Source organism: Chlamydotis macqueenii, chromosome 3 (assembly GCF_036417535.1).
Source record: "Chlamydotis macqueenii isolate bChlMac1 chromosome 3, bChlMac1.mat, whole genome shotgun sequence".
NCBI classification, from domain to species: domain Eukaryota; kingdom Metazoa; phylum Chordata; class Aves; order Otidiformes; family Otididae; genus Chlamydotis; species Chlamydotis macqueenii.
This window is the reverse complement of record NC_141558.1, coordinates 120,271,932-120,295,741: the sequence shown is the minus strand read 5'-3', so window position 1 is coordinate 120,295,741 and position 23,810 is coordinate 120,271,932. Positions and strand designations below refer to the sequence as shown.

The 23,810-nt window shown below is 37.2% G+C and overlaps 1 protein-coding gene across 1 annotated transcript in view; it reads right to left on the bottom strand.

Moving 5' to 3' along the window:
- Positions 1 to 223: 223 nt before the first annotated feature.
- TASP1 (taspase 1) overlaps positions 224 to 23,810 on the bottom strand; it is a 94,060-nt gene continuing 70,473 nt past the window's right edge. The window contains 3 exon segments of the mRNA XM_086743828.1: positions 224 to 1,709; positions 14,477 to 14,550; positions 19,401 to 19,511. Coding sequence (XP_086599954.1) covers positions 1,617 to 1,709; positions 14,477 to 14,550; positions 19,401 to 19,511 — 278 coding nt within the window. The 3' untranslated portion in view covers positions 224 to 1,616.

The following is a 23,810-nucleotide window of genomic DNA, read 5'->3' as shown; positions in this document are numbered from 1 at the left end:
ATCATTGAGGATCCAGTTTGATACCTTAGCACAAGCTATTTCAAGACAGATACAGTCCACTTTTTTGTTTCTACAACCTGGAAAGCCCCTGTTTCATATTATTTACAGAACTGCATAGAAGTGTCTTCAACTATAGGACTACATCGATGTCATAATTAAAAAAAAAACCACACAAAGATGATGGTATCTCAATGTATGCTGTAACATAGCAGTGAAAATGAACTCAGGCTATTAAAAAAAATTTATTTTTTTTTTCCATGAAAGATTGGTACTACAATCAATATAACAATTTAATCAGTCAAGTATGTGTGTTATAGGCAGGCACAACATTACAAAACAGGCAAATACAATGCCCGATTAAGCAAATACAGTCTGAATATCTATTCATCCACTATTTCTGAAAACAGAATTATCAAATATCCACCAGGGAAAAAAATGAACTATTTTAGTTTCTCTTTGGCATACATATCAGGACAATGAATTAGTTACAAAAGTCTTCTATTGCTGCCAGTGCTGTGAAGAAAAAAGTACTGAATGGAAGATTGTATGTCAGAACTCACTTTTAGGACTCAGGCGATCTGGCTCACATATCAGAACTGGTGACAAACAACAGTTCAGTTGCCAATGCTTCACAAGGCAGACAAGGATTACATTGTTTTAATATGCAGTTTTGTTGAAGGTATAAAAAAATTACAGTAAATTTATGCACAGTACATACATATTACACACAGTTATATAAATACCCATGCTGTGGCTGGACTTTAGGAAGCTGCTTTATCAATAAGAAAGCTAGTATCAGACCTCCCAACATCCATTTAATACACATTGCACTTCGCATCCAGTAATATGTTCAATTTCTGTACCTCTCAAAAATAGATTTAAAACAGAAGCGAAGAATAATAGTGAATCTTTCCATAAACTTTGTTTTCTTATTTACATTGTAATATTCCATTATACATAAAGACTGCATTACGATACATTATCTTCATATAGCTTTTTGTAATACATACAGCTTGAAGCTATTAACATCTTCGTTTGGGAACAGAGATATGACCTACAAGACTATTTAAAAGCAATTCTAGCCTTAATTTTGCTCTAGTTTGTTTCACTGAAACCATTCTTTGACAAAAAACATTCCTCCTTATTGGGGAGGAAAAAACCCAACCCATGTTTAAACCACCACTGGATTTCCTTAAACCACTGAGAATCTTAGAAACCATAATCATTTTTGCATAATTATATAGCCACTTCAAAGGCCAGTTACTTTTAAATTTAGAACATGAATGACAATTGTGACCACATCTTTAAATTTTTTTTTTTTAACTTTCAGTTATTTTTCAAACATAAAACAATGAAAATGCAATCATTAATCATACATAATCTTTGCACAACTGGGAAGAGTTCCTCTTTTATTAAGGAAAAACTGAACATGCACACACTCCCATTCACAGAGTGAGAACATAAACTACAGCAGCACTTGTCTCAAGTTATGGTGCACATGGTTGCAATACGGAGTATAAAACAAGAGCAGAATTTCCAACATCTGTTAAAACACAAAAAACTTATTGTACAAAAAGTCATTCACATTCTTTGCAATGAAGTGAGGAATCAGCTGTTCAGCTTTCTGGACTCTCCAGCCGGCAAACTCCTCCTTCTATTGCCACGGACTGTCCAGCCACGGCTCCAGGAGGAAGTCTTGAAATGTGAGTCTGTGGTAAAGTCGAGAGAGTATTATCAAGTGAGAAGAGAGGCAAAATTATGCAGGACACAAAGCAAGCTTGTAAGTATTGAACAATTAAGCTGTTCCATCACTGAAGTCGGAGGGAAAACTACAAAGCAACTTGAAAAGCTGCAAACAACTGGGATTCTTTTTTTTTTTTATTTTGTTTGCATTAATGTTTAACACATGAAGAGAAGGACCATGACAGATGCGTGGAAAAGGTAAACTGGATGACCTACTGCACTGAAAGCAGAAGAATAGAATATCCAGTGTGAAGAAAAAAAGAAAAATAACTGTGGCATTCTACAGTTTTTAAGTCTATTTCTTAGGGAGATTCAAAAAAGTTTAGTTCTGCATACAGAAATATACCTTACAGAAGTCTTAGACACAATAAACTATTTGACACAGATAAACCAGCACTTCAGAGCATTAGGCAACTGTGATGATCAGGATGAAAAGAATACATTTCTCTGCATAAAATACCTACTCATCCACCTAAAAAAATCTAAAGACTTCCTCTAGAATATTTGTTGCCAACTGTCAAACAAATGGACCCAAAGAGCAATTGTGTTTCTGTCAACAGGCGTCTTTTCCACTGAGAAGTTTTAAAAGCAGGCCTTTGCGATGGCTGTGTAGTATTTCAGCTAGAAAGTAAAAGCCAGAAAGTGGGCGCATGTGTGTACACAAAACTTCAGCTTACAACTCTATTGAAACTCAGTGACCCTAAAAATCTGTTAAAAATCCTTTATTTTCTGAGGTGCATTTTGTTACTGATAGACAAAAGCATTCTCTTATTAGAAGATACTTTGACTTATTGTTAAAAGCAATGACTTTTTTTTCCCCTTTGCACACTTTTTTTTACTGTGAAAACTGCTTATGTGTTCGCGCTACAGCAAGAGCCATTTACAGACACATCAATGCTTTCACACAGGGCCAAGAGGCTAAAGCCACGTTCAAACAGAACAACAAAATGAGTCAGAAGCATCTTTCTACAAACCTCACCGTTTCCTATTTTTGGAGCTGCTGAGTGGGCTCTGGTAAAATATAAAAAAGAGCCTTAGTGGAACTCTAAAATGCAACAGGGCTGATAACAGCATTTCTACAGCCTGGAGGCAGAAAGTGGCAATGGCAGGGACTCGCCAGCTCAAACTAGGCTCCAGCCATCCCTCCCAGCAAGCAGGAGTGCTGGCCTCCATTCCCCTCATGAGTTACACATCTCACTAATGCTTGAAAACGTAAAGCTTAAACAATTATTAAATTAGGAACTAGAAATTATTCCTATTATGACATAAAGCTCACAACATAGAAATTGATGAAATTCAGAAATTATGGCTTCCTGTAAGCGCAGCCAACTACATATTCAAGTTTTTGTACATACATTATACCATTTAAAAGAGTTAAGTTCTGGAAAATGTAGAACCTGCAATGAGTTGACAGGTTGCAACAAAAAGTAGAGAGGTAAAAGTTCACCAAGAATAACTTGTATTAATTGATCAGAAAGTGATTTGTGACTGTAATCACAATTCATTGCATTGAAGAAGCATTTTGTATCTCAAAGGCAGCTTGTTTTCTTTCCTTTCAAGATAAGGGTATCCTGGTGTCTGCTCTTCGGTGGTCTTGTTTTCAGTTAAATTACAGAACAAGATTTAATTAAAAACATTTAAAGGTTTTCATTTTACTGCTAAAACTTTGATCTCTGGCCTTCCTGCTTGATATATGAAAGTCTTCCTACTTTCAGAACAATTTTGGTTATGACCATCATTTACCACTTCAAGAAGAAAAGATTCTTTTCAAATCTGTTACAGTTTCCCCGAAAATGTAACTGACATTTTTTAGAGTTGTTATTTTGTAAGTTTAAAGGGGAAAAAAAAAAAAAAAGAAAAAGAAAGAAAAACACGTGGAAGGCGGATATTTTTTATTTTGACCAAGAGACTCAAGACATTTTTCCAGGTCTGTGAAAATTTCTGAATGAAAAGTAGGATAGGATGACAGTGTAAAAGCAGCATGTACACGTGAGATTGCTTATACAGTGATCAGTCAGAATTATTAGCAGATCATTGCAGCCATACAATAAAAAGCAGAGAGGCCCAAGGATTCTGCCAAGAGGCATAAGAGAGGAAACCTATTACTGAAACAGAGAAATAGTAGCACTATTATGCTTATCATCAATCTTATAATCAATTTTTTTCATTACAACAGACCTATTTGTGTGAATTAGTTTTCTGACCCAAGTTATGGATTAATCTTTTGTACAGGCTTGACTTATCCCACAACCTGAAGTTAAAAGCCTAGCAGACCCTGATGTAAGTGCAGGAGCAAAATGTGATGCTTCATTGAATCCACAGGAAATTTATAAATACTGTGATTTTAAGAAGTTAGTTAAACACAACATTCTAACAAGTTTTCGAGCAAGGAAAGGAAAAAATACAAGAGGGGATAAGCAGATAGTCAATATCTATCAATATATTATTAAATAGCTATGCTTAAATAGCTGTCCAAAACACATTTCCTATAGAAAGCCTCACTTCCTACAAAAGGAAAAACACGTTTCTCATATAAAAAACCCCAAACCTCTATACACTACCATCTGTACATTGCCACTTACATAAACATCCAAATCACATATAACAATACCTTTCTTAAAGCCTTTACTTTCATCCTGTTTATTTGCATATTTTGTCTGATAGAGCAAATACAGATGCTGTTTTACATTGACCACTTCTTATTACTTTCATCAGTGGCTGCCTTACATAGAACAAATACAAGACAGATCTAAGAGGATAGTGTTTAAAATATGTTATCGAATAAGTAATACGAAAGAATAACATCGCCATGTCAAGATAACTTCAGATAAACTCCCTAGTGAATTCTTATAATTATATCTCCCTTGTTCTTAGCCATAAGAACAAACTCTAGTAAATAAAAAGAAAGATCAAAGAACATTTAGTTTTTTTAAATGCAACCACAGGACTTATTTGTACAGTTTGTTACATTTTTATATCCCAACATCATATTTTACATTAAGTCCAGATTGTACAGTGGATTAGGTTTAGATTTTTAAAACATAAAAATAAAAAGCAAACAAAAAAGAACAACACTGGAAAGCTTTTAATTGAATTCGATTAGTCTGTCAGCTTTACAAGTTGAATGAACCCACATCTGGGGAAAATTGTGCCTGGGAGAACAAAAAGAGGAACAGAAAAAGTTTTCCTGAATTAATACTCCACTCAGCTTTCTCTTTGAGGAAAATGCATGCTAAGGAAAGGTAGATTAAGAAAAACAGGGCTATCCATATCTCCTGCTCCATAAATAGAAATTTTACTGTCCTTGAGAATATTCTGATTCAAATTGCTTTCTTAGAAAAAAAAATGAAGTTGGTGATGGCTTAGTAGGAGCAGAGGTCTTGACAGGCAGGAAACCAGTTAGTCACCACAGACCTTTATCTGCAGCTTAAAGGATGAACCTCATGTCCACAGTTCACAAGGAAAAAAGTGCAAATGCTAGATTAAATACTTGATTTTGCTTCCCAACCCTCCATAAAGCACAAACAAACTAACCAACCTTCAGTCATTGATTCATGCTCCGTGTACCTGCCATGCAAACACACAACGTTTCCCTATTTCCCTTCTAACCAAACCAAAACCATGGAGCAACCAACTCCCCCAAGCCCAGTGCTGCAGTCACTGCCCGTGGAATGCGCCTATCTCTCAGTCCCTTCTGATGCACACTGGAAAGTTTCCCACTACCTTCAAGTCCAAAACTAATAGGCCTTTCTGCCCTGGAATAAGTGTTAACTGCTACAGGGACAATATACAGTTTCATCTTTTTGTCATGAACATTTGATCTATTTTTCAAGTTACGCATTTTTAGTATACTTTAAAAAAACAAGAAAACTACAAGTTGTGCCAAGACTTACTTTACTTCATGTGTCTCAGACAAAGATTCCGAAACAACCTTGAGATCAGCTAATAAAGAAAATAATTTTTTTAGTCTTTAAAGAGCTGCTCTCCTCCCTTTAGTCACATAAAAATATTAGTTTGTCACAACAGCTTAATTTTTTTTTATTAAAAGCATAAATGCAATGTAAAATGAATACAAAGTTTAAGCCAAAACACAGAGAGTGCTGCATGAGAAAACAGAAGTCAATCAAACGCTGCCAAGAGGACAGAGTACAACTACCAGATGGCAGCACATTCAGTTCTTAAGAAATCTAGGGAGTACTTCGTGTGTTTAGCTTTCTTGTTACATGCTCAGGAAGTGCTTTGGACAGAATAATTTATAAAACAAACTGTTTCCACTCATTACCCTAGTGAGATGAAATATAATGAAAGACCAAGGACGACATATACTCAATGAAATTGCTTTCTACCACCTTACTCCTTAAAGAAAAGTACCACTAAACTCATATATTCTTTAGAAATTCAGAATCACAGGCTTTCTAGCTAGGTACACACTTCCACTGTGAGAGCCATCTGGCCACCTATTCTCAATGTATCTTCTAGGCAGTAATATCCATTTTGGCAGCATCCTCTGCTGCTCTGTGTCCTGGGAAGGTCTCATCCAGTACGGTTTGAATGTACAGCTGCCATATGACAGGAGAAAGTGCCTCGCAAAATACTGGCAACTGCTGCTATCAGAATATCCCATGTACAACTCATTTGGTGAAATCTTAAAAAAAACCAAAAAACAAAACAAAACAAACAAACAAACAAAAAGTTCAAGAATGATTGTCCTTGCTGACAAAAGATGGACAGACATACTGATGGCATCCTTCTGGCTCTCAGGCACTGAAAATACTGATTCTACATACACGTTCCTTAGGAACCGTTTTCCGAGATCAAATTAATTCTGTGGGGTAAGTACACTATTTATGTATCTAAAAACATTAATATAATGCATTAGGAAAAAAATTAAAATTTTAAGAAAACTGAAAACTAAAGTATTTAATCTCTCTAAATAATTCATACATGCATTTAGACAGTCTAAAGCCATGTACCGACCAACCATCTATTCAGCTCAGCATCCCAGGCTTTTGTAGAGGTATTATGAAATACTGCCATATATCTTAAAAATGTTATTTTTACCATTCTGAATTGCAGGTGCTAAGTCAGGTTACTGCATTTATATTTGCATACCTCGATACATAATCCCTTCTTCTCTGCTCTGGTCTAAAATATATCAGTCAAGTTGGAGGAGAGTTCCAGAACTACTGGCTTTAAGCAAAACTCAACCCAAAAATCTGAACTTATCTTTCCAACTCAGAGCCCATAATTTCCACAAAGGTCTACAAGCCAAATATTTTAACTAGTGTCTTAGCACTGATGATTATTTCCAACAAATATAAATATCTTGTTTTATGACAGAACTGGATGCTCCACTGTATGCACAGAGTTCAAGTGAAAATTTCCGACTGATTCCTCAGTCTCCAGACAAGAGTGCAGACTAAAGAAAGGGGGGAAGAAAAAGAAAAAAAAAGTAAAAGTGACATACACTTTTCCTGTCTCATGAAGTTAAAAGACTGTCTCTGCAGTCTGAAATGAATGATTTAATTATTTGACTTAGTATTGCTGTTAACTAAAAAGACTCAGTAAATTTTCCCACTAATTTTCAAATTAGAATTAGGATTCTTCCATGATGTTTTTCTTCACCCAATGCGCACTGGATAACTGCCCTTCTCCTGACAAAGGGCATTCACAGACCTTGTACTCACAAAGTAAAATACAGAAGCCCATCATCAGAAAACCAACAACAATCACTACAATCAGTGTTTGCCATATGTATCTCTTCAAACATAGAGGGAAGTAATTTTGCCAAATTTTATAGTGTTAGTGAAGGTGAATAAATCTGATTACAACACCTAACATCTCAACAGGAAAAGTGAACTGGAAATGGTCTACCTGTCCACTATGTTTCCTCACACTGGAAAATTAAATTAACTGTCAAAGATAAAGTTTCTGTTTGCACATTGCAACCACACGGTGTAGACAGCAGTTATTGCTGATGGTTGTTTTCAAATACAGCAATATGCAATGTTCTCCACTACTGTTACCCCATATCTTGCAAAGCAACTTGAATTTAGTTCATTAGAAAATGGAAAGAATGGCATACGCAGCTTTGCAAAATTAAACCCTGCCATAACATAAAGCTGAGTAATTAATGTTGTAAGAAGTTAATATCTTCCAAAGAGATATATTTAAATTGGCAACTGAATTGGATTACGTTCAATATTACAACTAGATTTTTAGAAATTTGTTGTCTAGATCATCTAGCTGTTACGAAAACTAAAACCTATAAAGCTGAACTACAAGGATAACTCAAAAGTATTGCAACAGTACCTCAACGGGAGCTACAGAAAAGATGGGGAGAGGCTGTTCAGCAGGGCCTGTTGTGACAGGACTAGGGGTAATGGTTTCAAAATAGAGGGAGGTAGATTTAGATTAGATATTAGGAAAAAAATTTTTACAATGAGGGTTGTAGAACACTGAAACAGGTTGCCCAGAGAGGTGGTGGATGCCCCATCCCTGGAAACATCCAAGGCCAGGTTGGATGAGGCTCTGAGCAACCTGACCTGGTTGGAGATGTCCCTGCTCCTTGCAGGGGGGTTGGACTAGGTGACCTTTGAGGGTCCCTTCCAACCCTAACCATTCTGTGATTCTATGTACAATAACTGTGAAAATTAGCAACATTTATACACAGTATATTATACTATATACAATGTATTATATCATATAATAAATTTATACCTACTAAGAACCATAGTGAGCTGACAAATTATTTCAAATATCTACACATAACACAGGACCAAAACTGCACATTGATGGTACTGCGATTGGATCTTTCACTGGAAAGAAAGCATTCTGACTTCAAACACTACTGAAAACATTGTGAGGAAGTACCTATTTTCAAGCAAAAACATCAGCCACCACCAACTACTCTCAGTCACTAAGATAATATAAGAAATTTGGGAGATCCAGGAAAAAAGAAGTGCTGTGGCACATTCCTGCCCACTTACACTTTTTGCACACAGAATACGGTGGGCCTCAAGTGAACAAATACTCTGCAGACCCTGCCTGAGATAAAAGGGTTCCTGCTTGATTATGCACAGATACAAAACACTGAATCAAAGAAAGGCTGCCTATCCATAACCAGAACCTTCAAGAGATGCAGTTGGTATGTGAATTCACCTTGCAGGCATGTGCTGCACTGTCATTTGAGATTGAAGAACTTATTTCCTTTGCAGCATTCTCCATTGGGCAAGCAGACAAGGAACAACAAGATAGGAAGACTATGTAACTACGAGGAGTCGATTAACTTGTAACCTACTCACTAACCTTTCCTTCCCACTCTCCATTTACATCTAAAAAAATCATATTATGGGTGAATTCAAGGAGTTAGTTCTCCCCCTCCCAAATTACATGGCAGCAGGTCTCAAAGCCCTTCATGCAAACTGACACTTAAACTGCTCTATCAAATGCTACACAATACCAACCGTAAAGACCTCAAATATTGCACATTGCCTGCAACAGCATGGACAGAGCTCCAAGAAGCAGCACTGCAGTCATCAGAATAGAGCTATTTTCCCAATGGTGACAACATAATTGCTTAAGCTCTTAGAATGTAACCTCATCAGTTTGGGAAAATTGGAACTGATTAATTGAATGCTGCTGGAGTATCTCTAGAGAGGTCGCAGCTCCAGTAACAGGATGACCTTCTTAGCCGATGCTGTGATCAGCTGTTGGATTTATTATGGATCCATTAAAAAAAGAAAACATCTGGAAGGTTATTCTAGTGCCTCAGAAAGAGAAGAAAGTTTGGGCAGGAAATCTAAAAGAGCTGCTTATCAAAGATCTTTAATTCTAGCAAGTAATTAATCAACATCACAATATCAAACATGAATAAACATACCTCCTCAGTTCATGAAGATATTTAACCTCCCAGTCCTTCAATCCCGAAGTCTTAACCTTTGCTGATACAGCAGTTACTGCTACAGAAGGAGCTGGGTAAGTGCAGAGGAAGTCCACAGACTAATACTTTCCATCTATTCTCATAGCCGTGGCCAGAAACTTCAATAGCAGCCTGGAATATTCTAACAGCCTCACTAAGGGCTAGAAATAATTGAGTGCCCACTTATGCGACAATTCTACCATCATATAGATGGCAATGCAGGAACTTGCTTCAGGAGATCTCAGGAAGTCCATTCTTCTTCCCAAAGAACAAGCCTAATGTTGAAACAATTTGTCATGGTACTGCTTCAGGAAGGAAGTCTGGCATTGGTTTCTGAAATAGAATGTATCTGTCCCTTAACCTCATCACAGCTGATGCTCCCAGGTACCAATCTGAATAAGTAGCAGCAATAGGTACTATAGGATAGTTCCAAAAAGTATATAAAAGAGTCAAAGCTGTTCAGACCGAAAGTTTTTTTTTCTTCCACATCCAATATGTGACAAACACTGGCACTGAGTGATTATGAAACTGCTTGTGTCAAGAGGGATGAGAAGAAACAAAGAACAGTACTGTTGAACCAGCAAGGATATGCTTTGATCAGAGGCTTGTGGCAGTGATGTGAGGGCTCAAGGACATAAGAATCAGAGGGAAAACAATGAGATGTCCACTATGCAGGTAGTAAAGAATGGCATTGCCAGTGCTATCAGTGGTGGAGGAGCTGAAATACTTCCAGTGTTGAGAGAGAGCTAAAGGCAAGTAATAGGATGCACAACTAGACACGACTATGTCAGCAACAAGGTGGGAACTTAGTTCATCTGGCAAGCCTCCACTGTATTTTTGAAGTAACGTCAACCAAACATTTTAAACCAACGTTCAACAGGAAACGGTAACTTTTCCATGCAACTGGTTTTCCAAAAAAAGACTGGCCACCTTTCCAGAAAGTATGCTTTAAATCAAACAATTATTAGTCACAGCGCAAAATTGTTCCACGGCTCTTGCAGGCTCAGCCGTTTTACACATTCAGGCCGGCAAGTCAGCATTCAGGCGGTCTAGTTTGGAGGTGAGTGGCTGGCTGCAGAACCCAGCCTTTTCTAAATCAGGAGGAAACAAAGCCAGGTTGCAAGGACACTCCCAAATCAGTACTTGGAGAGCTCACAGCACTAAAAGCCAGAAGCACCAGCGGGTCAGGATGTACAAACCACTTCAAGTCTCGATTCCACTTTCCTGTCCCACTGTTCTTGCTGACAGTTAATCAGTCGAGTATGTTTCCACCTCTCGAGTATACCAGGGTGTGCAGGTGAGCTGGTATCTAGCTTATAAGTGTCTGAGTGTTTGCCACGTAAGAAAGGCCTCCTATATCTCCACAATCTTCATCTAGGATTCAGAATCACCATTTGCTAGATCCTGTTATGAAACGCATTAACCTCCAGCGCACAAAGAATCACACCAAGATTATAAAGCAGGATCCTTTTCTTCCTTAGTACACAACCCTTTATACAATTACAATTCTAATATTGGTCTAATTCATAACAGTAGACACTTAAAAGCCTTCTCACTTTCTAAAAGTCTTGCTATAAAAATATGTTTTCATGTTCATTAAATTGAAGCAGCACAAAAATCAGCCACTGGGACAAACCCTTGTGTCGTGGTTTTGTTAGTAAGGGGGGGCCTAAGGTGGTAGCTTCTGTAGGAAACTGCTAGAAGTCACTCCCCTTTGTTCAGTGGACTCGGCCGGGCCTAGGGCGGACCTGCTGCTGGCCAAGGCCGAGCCGATTGGTAGCAGAATGTTCCGTGATAACGCCTCTGCGATAACGTATTTAAGAATGGGAAAACAGAAAAAAAAGAGAGGAGAGAGAAGATGTGAAGAAGCTGAGCGGGGGCAGAGGCGCAGAGGGGGAGGCGCAGGCCTCATGGGCCTTGCAGGCCTCACCCTCTGGCCTCTCGCCAGGCAGCCGACTGGGCCTGACTCGGTCCAGCCCGGCTGCAAGAAGTGGAGAGGAGATGAGAAGTGAATAAGATGTAAAAAAAGGATCCTGAGAGACATCTACCAGCCTGTTGTGAGGAACGGCTGCAGACGCCAAGGTCAGTGAAGAAGGAGGGGGAGGAGTAATGCGGCTCCTGGCCAAGATTCCCCTGCAGCCTGTGGTGACGACCATGGTGGAGCAGGTTGTCCCCCTGCAGCCCATGGAGGTCCATGGAGGGGCAGAGATCCACTTGGAGCCCGTGAAGGACCCCATACCGGGGGAGGTGGATGCCTGAAGGCAGCTGTGGCCCGTGGAGGGCCCGCTAGGACAGCCGTTCTGGAGAGACTGCACCCGTGGAAGAGATGACCCACGCCGGAGCAGTTCCACAGAGGAATAAAACTTAAGACCTAAACTGATGAAAGAAACAAAAACTGAAGCTCTTTACCACCCTAGAAAAAACAGGAAAGCAAAATGTTTCCCTACAAGCTGCTGCCTGATTGTTTTCCTATGGTACTCATAAAGATGTGATATTTTATACTTTTATGAATTCTTATACCATTATTCTTTCATGGTAAGCACTCAAAATTAATTGTACCAAAACAGTTACTCTATTAAAGAAAATGGATTATTATTTTTTTTTCACTTGTAATGCATTGTGTTCTATTTCAAGACCAGTTTTCCATCTATAACTTAGCCTACTTGTAGCAGAATAAAATTCCAGCTTTTATGACAGAAGACTTTTTTTGATCAATAGAAGTCTGCAGTAAAAGCATTTGTGGTTTTTTTCTGGAAAGCATTTGTGACCACAGACTCAAAGGAGGAAGAAAGGGAGGGGGATTAACTCTTCAATGAAGGTCAAAAACATAATTTAAAAGTGAACCAAGAAGACCAGCTGTGTCTGTCGGCGCAATCAAGACTACCAGCTGGAGAATTTACCAGCAGTATGAAAACAATGCACACCAGATGTCAAACGTTGCAACTGTGAGTAGGAAAACATCTCTGGGCATGGCACTGTCATGCTAGTACTCACTACCAGACAGATTTCATATTTAGCATTTATTTATTAATTAGACAGACACTAGTAGGAAGAAACAATAATATTTCCTTAGAAACAACTTTTGAGCTTGCAGTGTAAGCCAGTGTGCATACTGTAATAACATTGCACATTCTAATAACTCTCCTTATTTCACTGTGAACACAACATAATGACTTTCAAACTAACTAGCGAATACTAGAACATCTGCAGCTGACCTTGCTCTGGCTTCACTCAGTTCAGTCTGAGCTCGTAGCTTGAGTTTGGATTCTTTTCTAATAAATCTAAAATAAATACTAAGAAAACAAGTGAAAACACCCTATTCTGTAGATAATCAACTGGAAAGAACTCCACATAAGCCATGAAAGTGAGTACTTCAATAATACCTCTACCAGCTCTTCCCTCACCAGCTGCTTTTTATCGTCCTCCTCCTTCTGGTGCATTCTTGTCTTTTTTTCCCCTCTACATTTTACTCCTTGAGCATGAACTCATTCATTCCCAATGCTTCAACCAGCATGTTATACTATTCTTGCTGTTTAAAAATATCTGACGTCAGTTTCCTTCTTTTGTATGTTCTTTTATTATCTCGCTCACATCCTCCTTCGGAGTTATCTCTCAAATGAAACACAGGGAGGGGGGAAATTAAAAAAAAAAAAAAAAAAAAAGATAAAGATTTGGGTTTTGTACTCCTTTCCCTGTCCATTGCTGATGACTACACCTTCTTCCTCAGCAGATCCACAAGCAGCCATTTCTGGAGAGAGTCAACAAATGCAGGCTCTCAAAATCCTTTCCTTTTCCAGGCTTTAAAATTCATCCTTCTTTAAATTCTACCATCAAAATGCTGGATGTCTTTCTTGCTCTTATCTGCTGGTATAAACTTCCCAGCTGTCATCTCCTCCTCTAATACATGCAAATATTCCAGTAAACAGCCTTGCTTCTCCTATTAATTTAACTGTATTGAGGAGCCCTGTTCTTATTTTAGCTATTTCCTCCACTTTTGTCACTTTCTTTAACCAGTTCTGATTGTTCATTCTTGGTCTTGAATGGCTGTACATTTATAAAATTCTACAGAAATTATTATTTTGTCTCTCCTTGCAGCTTCTCCCCTGTTCATTCTCATTGTCCAAACATCTCTCCTAAATGCTCTAGTTGCTATATCACAAAACCTGCCTTTTTCTCCTTTCAATGCTATATTCCTAAGAGTAGGAGGCTCTCATGCTCTTGGTTAATCCCTACTATTTCATGTTATGGATTTTTCCAGTTTCCACTGCTAAATTCAGTTTTAACATATTTCTCTCATTCCAGAAAAAAAAATATAGTTAGACCCCAAGGAACTAAAAAAAATCATGGATGTTTACCAAATTGTTTACCAGAGGCTATTCTAGAAACTACCTTTAAGTTTATTTTATACCCTTTACCTTCTCCCTTGGTGCAAATGCTTTATCTGAACGAAGACATGCCCATAGAAAAATACTATACCACCCTAAATAGCCAGTATAGCTGAATCAAGCTAGAGTTATTAAAATATAATTACTGTCAGTAGAGGAGATGGAAACATGTTTGTGGCACCTTTTTCTGACATAACATGTATGTTAATGTAGGTTTGTTAACTGCTGTGTGTAGGTTTGCTGCAATTAAAAAAAAAAAAAAAGGAACTAGAAATATCCAATCAATAGATACATTTAACTGCTTAGGCACTCAATCCTCTTTCCATTCTCTTAAAGATAGAAATTTATTATATATTTCATTACTATTATTTCATATTCTCCTTAGCTTCTGCACTTATTCTGTTACAGCCTACTCCTTGTGGCTTACCTTAGCTTTGCCATCCTGTGCAGACATATATCCTACACACATGCTCTCTGTTGTATGGCTCCACAGAAATTCCACTACAAAGGAAAATGCAAAAAGTCACCAAAAAATGCGGTGGTTTAAAATTTAAGATGCAATTTAACAAGACTGGAATCTTGAGAAACAAATATAGCTTAAAATACAGTTTGGGAAAGGACAAACAACAAACTTAAAGAATGATAGCTACTTACCAGAATAATTCAATCTCAAAAGAAACAGCTATCAAACCAACAAGATTTTCCTGCACTATCTGCAGTCACACACTGCAGAACTAATACTCAGAATGAGAATATTACATAAATGATATGGAGCCTCCAAGATCATAAATATATCAACTGCAACTACAGTTAAAGGACAGGACAAACTTTTAAAGCAGAGTTTTATTTGCATTTGCTTGCCTTGAACCCAGACATAAGCACACTACAATAGCACAAACACAGATGGGATACAAGGATTCTGTAGAATTGTAACACTATCAACAGAATAACCAGTAACAAGCATTTTTTCACAGAACAGACCATAAATATATACATACAATGTAACTAACAATGGGTAAACGGAGATTTGTGGTTTAGCTGCACAAGTAGGATACAGGAAAACATGCAGAAGTAGTAAAGTCTGCAAGATGAGAACTGAAGATACAGAGCAGGCAGGAAAGACATCTGGCAAAAGCAAAATAATACTGCAGAAGATGCAGGAGAGATGTCTGCTGATGGAAGCAGAGTAACACTGCAGAATAAGCAAGATGCCTGGTAAAATTAGAGTAAGACTTGGTCGCCAAAGTATGCTGAATTACGTCAAGAGCATATGCAATCACTCCCTTTCTTTGGGGAGAGGGTAAGGAGCACCAAAAGTAAGAGACGAAAAAAAGACGGAGAACAAATGAGACCATTTTCATTTTGACTTCCCCATCAAAGCAATCTCAGGTCGGATCACCGCGACTTCTAGCACTTGCTATACAGCATCAGCTCTCTGGTACTGTGTACTCACAGCTACTTCAGGATATAAATGTTAAAGATGAACAGGTTTGTGTTTGTAGTGGTAATAATTAAGAAAACTAAGAATTGCTAATGTCTACTGTTAATGTGTGTTAATCCATTAAGGTGGTGTTTTGAAGTTTGAAAGTGGCCTGATTTATCAGCCATTTAAACAGCCCATTACAACGATCTTTAATTCCCTGACCCATAAATAGATCTCTTCATACACACACATTACTCCCTCTACTCGGCTGGAACACAAAATTCAGACAAAGAGCATATTATTCACATGTTTAGCTCCCATCTAGTGGAGATTTATAAATCGCCACACTGTATTCTTCCTGCTCTATGCCATAGTCGTTTTTCTTTCTGTTCATTAACTACATAATTTGGAAGGTGGAAAAAGAAAGAAAGAGTTGCTGATGAGAATTCAGGGTGTTTCACAGAATACTGTAAACAGTTTAAAAAGTTGCACTGATGTGTAAATTTTTACTTTGGATTACAGAAGGAGTCTTACATTAATTACACAAGATGCCATGGAAAGCTATTTCCAGGTATTTCTTTAGAGAGAGACTTTCACATACTGCAAAAAAAAGCATCATTAGATGGTTTTAAAACTCTTCTTCATTCCTATTCCTCGTGTTCCTTCAATATGACTGAAGAAGGTCACAGCATGCTGAGGATGCTTATCCTTTGAACTATTTATCTTTGCACAGCAATTAACCCTGAGTAGAAGATCAAAGTTTAGACAGTCCCAGCAAGACTTGAAGATTCTGACAGATATGCAGATATCATCATAAAAGAAAAATGAACTTCATTTAGGTATGCGATTTGCTCCCGCCATAATAGATTCATGACTGATATCTCCAAAGGTTAGTCAAAAACTTTCAGAGCGTGAAACACATTCAGTGCAATGTAACTGCGTTCGATGAGGCCAACCCCTCCCTAATACCCTAAAGGCTCAACTGTCAGTGAAAGCATTTATTCTTTAGAGACAAATTTAATCTTATCTTTCAGTTTTGAGAAGCTAGGCTAGAGTTCAGGCCAAATACCCTCAAAATATTATTTATTTGCCTTTGATAACTCTAGGCATATTCTTTCAAGTTTTTAATATTTTTTTCCTTCTACATTGTCCAGCAAAGGTAGCACGTACTAGCATGAAACATGGTTATTGCTAGGTATTACACGTAGTGGAATTAGAATTAAAATCCTACATTACACACTTTTTTGAAGACATTTCACATATTTTCAACCACTTAATATATCACTTTCTTGCAATTTGTTTCAATAGTTTAAAAAAAAAAAAAAAAATCAATCATCCCCACAACAAAGACATGAGACTTCATTATTCTATACATCCAGTTCTTCAGTATTACACAACTTATTTTCAGTTCAAACAACACAAATACTACATATGTTTATTTATACAGTAACTCAGCAGACACTATAAGGCAGGAAATTTCTGTGGTACAGAAAAAAATATCTTTAGAATAAGCCATGCTACAAGAATTTTATTTCAGTGGAAATAAAAACCAAAATCAATGGACAAAAAGTCTTTACCTATGATGAACAATAATGGGGATTTTATTTACTTTTGAGGAAAAAAAATACCAAATCTTCCTTAATAGAAACGTGTTTGCTTACATGAATGACAAACATTAAAACATTCTCTCATTTCCTAACATAAGAAACCGAAGGTTAAGTTGATCTTGTTTGTTATTATTTAATCAAACTTGTATTTTCATTCTCTTAACTCTCTTTTAGGGATAGAATTTATGTTGTAGGTTGCTTTTCCATTAGATCAGTAATGTTACAATTATTCCATTCTTAAAGATGAAAACTTGCAACATTCTCTGTATGTTCAGCAACCCATGCCCTGATTCTGGAGTCAGGATTAGACAGTCTTGGCTTTCCAATAGTTGAAAGATAAGAGTAAGATGATTTTCAAAGTCTATTTGATAGTCCATTTCTTCAAAAAGACAAGCTATTCAAGCAATAAATCAAAAAAATATAACATGCAAAAAGCTATTTCTAAAACTTTTTCCCATTGAAGCCTTCCAAAATTCCTTTGTGGTCCAACAGGACAATCCCAGAACCATCATCAGAATTGTAAGGATTCACCTCCCAAATCTCTGGTTCTTTGTAATAGCAAAATAAACATACATGAAACTCTTACAGCTGAGATGTCGACCAAAAGCATAAAAACCACAAACTTCAACTGTTGAGTAGAGAAACATTAATGCTATTAAGTGTATTGAGCAAAGTTACTTATTAGAGTGAATGACTGGAGGGGGGGATACAATCAGACTCAAGTTGACCAACCACAGACTACTACTACAGACAAAGTAGTACAGGGTATTTAAAGATTCCTGTAACGCAAACCAGCAAGGTACAATATGAGAACAAAACTGAAAGATAACATACACCTCATTCTGTGCAACTGTAATAACTTGACCCTAGCATCCTGGAAGTCTCTGAACAGACAGCAATAAATACTGAGTTTGTGTGGGCTAACCTATCATTAAGAATCTATCCGACAGCTCACGTTCAGCACACACTGTGCCTGCTACTCCAGGTTTGCTGTAAGCAGGCAAACTCTGGTGACATAACGCTAGGATTTAGTGGGACAAAAGCAGTAATGAATTAGAACAAAGATGAGATGTCTTTCTAAACAACAGCCTACAGATGAAAAAGAAATTACGCAACTCAAGAATTACTAACTGAGATGCTATAACGTGCCTTAATACACAAAGTTAAATTAGGTGTTCAAATTTGTCATGTCAGACCTTAAAAGATATGAAAGCTCCTTCAAATCTGTTATGCTACTGATAGCAATTCATTAAACACGTAGGGAAACAATAATAAAGTAGAGGATTATACAAAGCAAAAAAAAAAAAAGCAACTTTAATTCTGGCAGCATAACATACATATTAAACAGGTCCATATGAACCAAATCATAAGCACATGGCACGACCAGACATATACACCCACATCTGAGTACCACCACAGGAAAGGAGATGGTACAAGTGTCATGCTGAAACAATTCATATGCCCCTAGTCCCAAATCCCTGCCTTCAAAAAGGAACATGGGCTTTACTGACTCTGGGTTGTATTCCCACCCACCTCTGCTAGTAGTCTACACCCTTCAGCTTCCTAACTGTTTCTCTATGACAAACCACATGACAGTTTACCAATATACACTTGTTCCACTGTAAAGCAGCGGATCTTGTTTCTAGGACATATATAGGGCTGAAGGGCTGTAAAGCTCAGAGCCTTTTTAACCAGTCAGCTACTGATGGAGGCAAAGTACAGTTTTCTGTCAATCTCAATGTAAACAGCAAGTTCTCCTGCTGTCTGCACATGGAAATAGTAACTGCAACTTATCTGAACAGATTTTTCTGAGCCTAACAAAAAATTTCTAACCATAAAACAACTTCCCTTCCAAATTTTAAGTATATCCTCCAAATGATCACATTTCATCCTGCAAAAGGAGGAACAAAGACCTTTCAAGATAGCATTTTTAGCATATAAATGACTGAGAAGCAGTAAACAGCTATATGCATTATCCCTAGCTAAAAACGTGAGCTTTTTTGTCTGAGGAACATACCCTGCGTCACCACAAGCAACCATTATTTCTATGCCATGGTTTTAGAAGGATCCCACACAACTCTGAATCACAATTCTGCTTAGAAACAAGTTAGAAAGAACACTCTTTTCCACAGTTTTAGAGAACAAACAAGTCTAATACTACTATTTCACTTTATAGAGTTTTATAATCTCAAACAATTTCAATTCCTTTTTGTTTTCTCTGTGCCTTCTGAACAATGGTAAACATGCACAGACAGTTTTTATTTAATCTTTCACTTTGAGTTAGCACCTAGCTCAAGTAAAAATGAGTAAGAATTTCTTACCTAATAAAGTTGGCTTTTCCTGTGATGATTCAGGCTCTGCTGAACACCTGCAAGTCCGAAGAACTATCACACCTCCGAGTACACCATCTTCATTGGCTAGAAAAGGTGAACCTGGGTAAAATTGTTGGGGAGAATTATTTGCAATAAGATTAGTTTCTTGGGTACTTTTTAATTTGACTTTCCTGCCTTCCCCTTTTAATCTTGTCACTAAGGGTTGAAAAGACTGTCAGGTCAACCAGTGCTTTTACAAAAGCATCAGTTTCATTTGTTCTAGCGTTTCTAATGAGTAACTTTCCAAATAGTAATCTACTAATTCTCCAGTAATCAAAAAAGGAAAAAGAGCTACATGGAATTTAAAAAAAAAAAATACATTGGAAATTGTATTTGTGAGTGCAAAACCATTTGTTCATGGATCAAGGAAAATATAATAATGAAAAATGGAGTGTCAAGTTGAAAAATTTGATGTCTCAATATTTAGTTCTTTCTGTACAATTACTATAAAGATGGCTACATATGAAAAAAAAAATCAAAGAAATCTGGGTCACTTGTACAGTTTATTCATTTTTCCCCAATTTAAAGCACTTTGTACAGAGAAATCATCAAACTGCTATTGACTGTCTTCCTTGCTGTTTTATGAACATTAGCAAAAAAGTCAAAACACAGCCTACTTTTTATAGCGGCTTTTCTGTTGTTAATTTAAGGCACATAATATAAAATGTCTTCTATCAGAAGCTGCCAACATTTTAAAGTTAGCTGAATCAAGTCTAAAAATTCTTTTCCTGGTTTGTAATTTTAAAAAAGATTCCTATATTTTTAAATGTGGAAACAATGCTATGATTTATATATGATTCAAAATGTCTTGAGCCACAAAATTAACCAAGCTCTTGCAAAAAGTCCCAAAAAGACTCCAGTCACACATTTGCAATACAGTGTGATTTAAGGCTGAACATAAAATTGCAACACGTATTTCATATATTTTAATTTTCTTTTAAATAAAGTAGTATACTAAGTCTAGTGTACAGACACTGTAAAAGGATTTGCTGTCCACAAGAACTTTAGAGCAGATCTACTTATCAGCCTCCTTCAACTTGCCTACAGCTATTCATATGATTAAAAATACTCCTCTAATGCAAACATCAACAACAACAAAAAAAATTAGAACCAACTTCAAGCTTTACTGTAAAGAAAACTAAAAGCGCTGCCATGTTTTCTCTCAACAAAAGAGCAGCCGCGTTCAAAAGTGATACAAGGTGGTAATTAAAATAGAAGCCCATATTGTAGGAAAATAATAAATGTGGTATGCTTAATAAACCATAATATCTTACTTGATCTCATACAAACAAACACTATCTTTAAAGTGCCACTTGCCTTGTACAAGAACCATTACTAGGTACCAATTCAACCTCCTGCATTACTCAGTGACTGCGACCAAACCCCTGGGACCCAAGAATCCAGCCAATCATAACATAATAGACAACCATACAGGAAAATACGGTTGGTTAAAATACAAATGCAAGGGTTGGAAGTTATAAAGACTTTTACCATCCAAATCAAAATCCTTTACTCCGTGCTCTCCAAGATGCTAAGTATCTCTCTTACAGTTTCACTGCATTAGTCAAGTGCTGGCTAAGTACATGGTATGATTTCTGCAAGCAAATCAACAACAACAAGTGGTTTTCTTTATAGGGGACACGCATCCTTTAATCTTTACTTTAGAAATTCAGGTACTTCAAAGACAATACCTTAACCTGAACTTAGTCTGCAGAGTTAATCTTATAATCAATTGTGTAAATTATTCAGGCTACAAGCCATGCTGTGGTGAAAAGTCATTGCAAACAGACAGAAGAAGTTTTAGTTTGTTTTTTTTTTCTGGTGGTTTTTTTTTTTTTTTTTAATAAGCAGTGTTTCTCCTCCTCTTCCAAGGCCTTTGGAAGTTTCTTTCAAGGCTCTAGTGATAAATATTAATAATCTCTTTAATTAGAATGATTTAAAGTGTTCTAATGCAGGAGAACATAGCCAGCAAACAGTATTTAAAGCAGACAGCATATTTAAGGCCATACTAAAATACTAAGACTGTATGAACACACATAAAAACAGACAGCAACTACTGATTATAGACTTGATGCCACTAAAGTCCTGTTCTAGAAATGCTTACATTGGGTTAATCACTTTTTTTTTTTTTTAGTGTTTTCTTTCTCCCACATACCGGAAAGAGTAGATGAAAGAAAAGTCTGTAAATAAACCAATCATCTATTTCTTCATTTTCCCAGTATTTTTGTCAACTATGTGCCATCATTATTGATTAAATTTTCAATAATCTGAATAACTTGCACATGCTAGGCTCCCTCTTTTCAAACTTGAAGAGAAGACTTGGCAGTATATTTCTTTCCACACAAAGAGTCCAAGTCTGTAGCAAAACATGTAACGCTACATTTTCATCAGAATCATTTCATTTTTGCAGGAATTTCTTTGCAAGAACAAAACATTCATCTTCTTCAGTGGAGTACAGAATGAGAAAAGTAATTACTCAAAGTATGCATTTTGTGAGACTTTTTTTAAGAAGAGGTTTAAAAAAATAATTTAAAACTTTGAGCTTCAAGCACTCAAGACAAATTCTTAAGCTTATATTTCATCCAAAGAGATGCTCTGCCTATATGTGCACAACTATGCTCATGAGAACTCCAGTTCTGCCAGTGTAAACAGTAGAAATGTCTTAAAAGTTTTTGTTATGCAAACAAAGCAAAGACAACAGGACGCATTATCTCTTTCCTGTACACGGAAACACAGTGTTACTTGCCCAGTAGTGCACAACATCAAAACCTAGAACCTACGGGCTATCCTCATTTGCAGCACCTTGACAATATACTACAACACAACAATTAAAACAATGGGATCGTGTTGGCTTTCTTGTTGCAGCCAGCCATGGTTCAGAGCCGTAGCAATAAGAATTGAGCCAAAATACAAGTGCAACTCAAGAAATTATAATCACAGATTAGTTAGGGTTGGAAGGGACCTTTAAAGGCCATCTAGTCCAAACCCCCTGCAAGGAGCAGGGACATCTCCAACCAGATCAGGTTGCTCAGAGCCCAGTCCAACCTGGCCTGGAATGTTTCCAGGGATGGGGCATCCACCACCTCTCTGGACAACATGTTCCAGTGTTCCACCACCCTTATCGTAAAAAATTTTTTCCTAATGTGTAATCTGAAGGTACCTCCCTCTATTTTGAAACCATTACCCCTTGCCCCTTCACAACAGGCCCTCCTGAAGAGTTTCTCCTTGTCTTTCCAGAAGCCCCCTTGAGGTACTGGAAGGCCGCTATAAGGTCTCCCCGGAGCCTCCTGTTCTCCAGGCTGAACAGCCCCAACTCTCTCAGCCTGTCCTCATACGAGAGGTGCTCCAGCCCTCTCATCATCTCTGTGGCCCTCCTCTGGATTTTACTGAGATTTAGTATTGTCAGCTGAGCTACTGTGAAGATTTTTCTTCTTTATTTTTAAAGAAAAACACAGAACCAACTTTTAATCTTCTACATCATTTTATCATCAGCTGCAGAATGAACATTATTCTGGAAGGGAGAAAAGGTCTGAAACAAGAACATATCCCTTCTTCTCACCTCCAAACACAAGCCAGCAAATGAAGAACGAAGATACAAATGCACAATCAGTTGCCGCACAATCAGTTGCAAAACCCCTGCAACAGTTCACAATCTTCTCACCCACCCCACTTCCACAGGCCATCTGTTTCCCCACTTCTGCTACAAGTTGCCATCCACGGAGTCATGAGAAGCCAACTGTGTGGCTACAGCCTCATCCATTCCAATTGCTTTCACCAGCGATTCCAGCTAAACCATTTCAGTGCAAAATAAGCAACAATATGGTACGTGCCTCCAATTCACTGCACTAACTAAGTTGTGGGGAATCAACTTCTAAATAGTGGCAGTAAAAGCCAGTTGCCTACAGTAATAATATTACAATATTCTACATTACAGTAAATTCAGACCGACTGTTTCTCCTCTCTTAAAAATCAGACTCTAAGCCAAATTAAATACACACTGAACAGCACATTCTTTAAAACAGAGAATGTATTCTATTTTCCAATTAAAGCAATTTGGAAAAAAGTTAAAAGAGGGATTCAAATATATTAGTATTTTTAAAAACAAATATATTTCTGGATATGTAGACTTATTACTGAGGATTACAATTATGCTAAAGAATGTCTTTTAATGCAGCAATACAGTGCAAATGAGTAAGTCTGTGTTAAACAAGATTCTAGACAGTTGAACACTATGCATCCATCATTAGATCTGCCCAAATAATGGTACAAAAGTAGTATTATACTTGATTTCTAAATAGAATCCATGCACAGTACACAGGAATTAATTTGAGTGTTCTCAAAACACTGAATTCAAAGGTT